We start from the raw sequence: 3,494 nt of genomic DNA on the forward strand, positions 1-3,494 counted from the left end.
GTGTGTGTGTGTGTGTGTGTGTGTGTGCGTGTTGTGTGTGTTTGTAAGTACATATACGTATATATATATATATATATATGTGTGTGTGTGTGTGTATCTATCTATCTATTCATCTATCTCTAAATACCTAACTACTTTTACATATTGATAAGTATATATATATATATACATATATATATACACGAATTTTATATATATATATATATGTGTGTGTGTGTGTGAGTGAGTGTGTGTGTGTTTGTATGTATATATACGTATATACATATATATATGTATATAAAGTTATATATATAATTATACTTACGCACACACACACACGCATATATATATATATATCGACGGTTAGTAAATCACACTAAATACTACTCCGTTGCATTCTCGTGCCGCACCATTCCGGCTCGTTCATCTCTCGCCACCGTATGCGCTTCTGACATATTCTGAAATTGAATCCACACCAAACATTCCACACAGCACGGGCGTTTGAAAGTAAAAGAACCCGCGGTTATCGCAGAGGCCAAGCGGAAAGAACGGCTCGAGAAACAGCGCAAGTACAATGCCCTGACCAAAATGGTATTGGCCAACAAAGCCGAAAAGGTCTACACAAATAGTGCCCTAAAATTGTCCGAAAAACTGTTGGTGGCTAATCCCGATTTCTACACCGCCTGGAACTACCGACGAGAAGTACTGATGGATTGGCAAAGTGGGGACCGTATCAGTCAGGAAACAGGTGCGTGGGCTGTTTGCTTCTGCTGAACTGTGTGTATCTGTCCGTGCTTTACATACATTTGTGATTATCTCTATTGTTTATTATAGATACGCTACCTTAAAGGGGGTAGTCCATAGGTGCGCGTGTACAGTTGGTATGTGACTTCAATGTGACTTCAAGTATTATGGTTGTATGTATGTGCATGTTTGTGTGTATGGCTGAGTGTTGTGTAATTATGCGTGAACTATGTGTGTACCTGTCGATGGTTGTGTGCTTGTTCAGACAGTATGCGACTTCAAGTGTTATGGTTGTATACATGTGCATGTTTGTGTGTATAGGAGTTGTCAGCGTGACAATGTATTGTGAGAAACAGATACGCTGGGTTGTTTTGGGGTTTAGGGTTTTGTTAACGTTATTGTTAACGTTATTGTTAACGTTAATGCTAACGTTAATGTTCGCGTGAGTTTGAATGTTCGTGTTCACGTTCGGCGTTACCGTTAGCGTTAGCGTTTGCCACCAGCAATTGCACATAAGCCCTAGTCAGTAGTTAAGGTCGCAAATTGTAGTCCCCGGTGTGCCGAGCTCTAGGAGTGTAAACTATACTTCTCGTTGCACCACTCCGTCGAGGTTGGGTGTAATGCCCAAGCAGAATGGGATATATTACAAATGCCGTGCTCATGATATCAAACCAGCGAGCTCAACACCAACTCATAGGACAACGTGAAAGTGTGCTAAAAATAAATGGTATCACGTACAGGTATAACATAATTAGCACCCAAGTGTTTAATGCATTTATCTCAGTTGTCAATTTGACCTGGGTAGATGGCAAGTCAAAAGCTTCGACTGGCTGCACTCCAACAGTGTACACTCTATTTCGTCCCCAGTGAGCTCAACTCCAACTCATAGTACAACTTGAAAGTGTGCTAAGAATAAATGGTATCACGAACAGGTACATTATTATTAGCATCCAAGTGTTTAATACATTTATCTCAGATGTCAATTTGACTTGATCTGGACGATATAATTTCAAGGATAAGGTGTGTTACACATGAATGTTATAAAATATACTAAGCATCGACTATCATCACGTACAGGTAAATCATTCGACGACGTAAGGTTAGAGGAACTCAATCTAACGCAACTCTGCATACAGCGTCAACCCAAGTCGTATGTGGCCTGGACACATCGGCAATGGACCGTTCTGTTCGGGTCTAAACTACAAACCAGGTACAAGCCCATGTTGCCGTATAAGGACACTTGCACCCACCCCGCCGCGGGGTCTGAGACAACCCCAGAGGTGTGTTATTTGTTTGTTTTTACCTTGTGGAGATAAATAAATACTTTATGTAGAGAAAGTATCAGTGCCGCCTGCGACAGGGATCTGGTTTACACGTTTGAAACGATTTTGTAACTGACACGTTTGAAACGATCAGTTGAGTGTCCTGATGAATGGCATCGTCTATAACGTATTGCAGTTTATTCTAGAGCCATAGGATGCATGAAATACCTTCAACGTGGGGGGCTAAACTAGTATTGCTATTTTCATTCACTTTGACGCCAAAAATGAACCCAAGGCCAGGAATCGACCCTAAAAGATAAAAAAAGCATATACCCTAAGCATAGTTCTGCCAGCTCACATGACACCTGTATAGTAATTGACTGAGACCGTGAGTCGGGCTTGTGCACCTCTTTCTGAAATTAGACTTGCGTAATATCCACTCTTCGGACTACACTTAAATCTATCCCCTGAATACAAAGCCAAGTTTAAACTTTAGCCCTAATGTTTCCTATGCAGGACGCCTGCATAGTAATCGACTGGGGCAGTGAGTTGGGTTTGTGTACCTCGTTTCTCAAATTGGACTCTCGTAATTTCCACTGCTGGGACTATCGCCGCTGGGTGGTGAAGACTGCTACACGGTACATGTGGGTGTGCTAGGAATTTATATGCATTGTTTAAGTATTACATGCATCTGAGCTGCTGGTAGCAACTGTGTGCTGTGTGTGGGTGTACTTTCACCTGAACAGTTGTATGCCGTGAGTGTGCTCTGCAGTTGAAGTCTATTGCTCAAATATTACTTGCATCTGAGCTGCTGCGGTACCAACTGTGTACAATTGATGTGTATGTGCCTTCGAATACGTGAACAATTTTATACTGTGGGCGCACGTGAGTCTGATGTGCAACACTCCAGAAGTACATGTATTACAGTTGCTTGGCTAATATATGTACAAGGAGCTAAGTTTTTCGTACTGAACATCCCATGCATGTAGCTGAAAGTAGTTGGGGGTAGTATACATCCGCCTATCTCGCACGCGTCTTGTATGTATGTAGTGAGCTCAGGGCAGTATATAGTAGAAATACTTTTATCATCAGGTATACTGTTATATAGTATTGGACACTTATCCATAACTCGTGTCTGTATTTGAGACATATTTTTGCAAGGGTTTGAGAGTCCTCACAAAAAATTTAACTTTCGACCCCAGCAATAGTCCAACCTACTATTATTTCACCTCCCACCCCCCTTTATATATCTATATCTATATCTATATCTATATATATATATCTATATATATATCTATATATATATATATATATACATATATATATATATATATATGTATATATACATATATATATATATGTGTGTGTGTGTGTGTGTGCATGTGTGTGTGTGTGTATGCAAGTATGTATGTATTTTTATGTATGTATGTATGTATGTATGTACGTATATATATATATATACATATATATGCATATATATGCATATATATATTTACATATATATATATA

The 3,494-nt window shown here is 39.6% G+C and overlaps 1 protein-coding gene across 1 annotated transcript; it reads left to right on the forward strand.

The window, feature by feature from the left end:
- Positions 1-1,800: 1,800 nt before the first annotated feature.
- Positions 1,801-2,003, forward strand: SARC_13540 (hypothetical protein; the record flags this gene model as incomplete). Its single annotated transcript, XM_014292328.1, has 1 exon — positions 1,801-2,003. A coding segment is annotated over one exon (203 nt), but the record flags the coding sequence as incomplete, so codon positions are not given.
- Between the last annotated feature and the right edge of the window lie 1,491 nt (positions 2,004-3,494).

The sequence above is a fragment of the Sphaeroforma arctica genome (genome assembly GCF_001186125.1).
Source record: "Sphaeroforma arctica JP610 unplaced genomic scaffold supercont1.3407, whole genome shotgun sequence".
Taxonomy (NCBI): Eukaryota; class Ichthyosporea; order Ichthyophonida; genus Sphaeroforma; species Sphaeroforma arctica.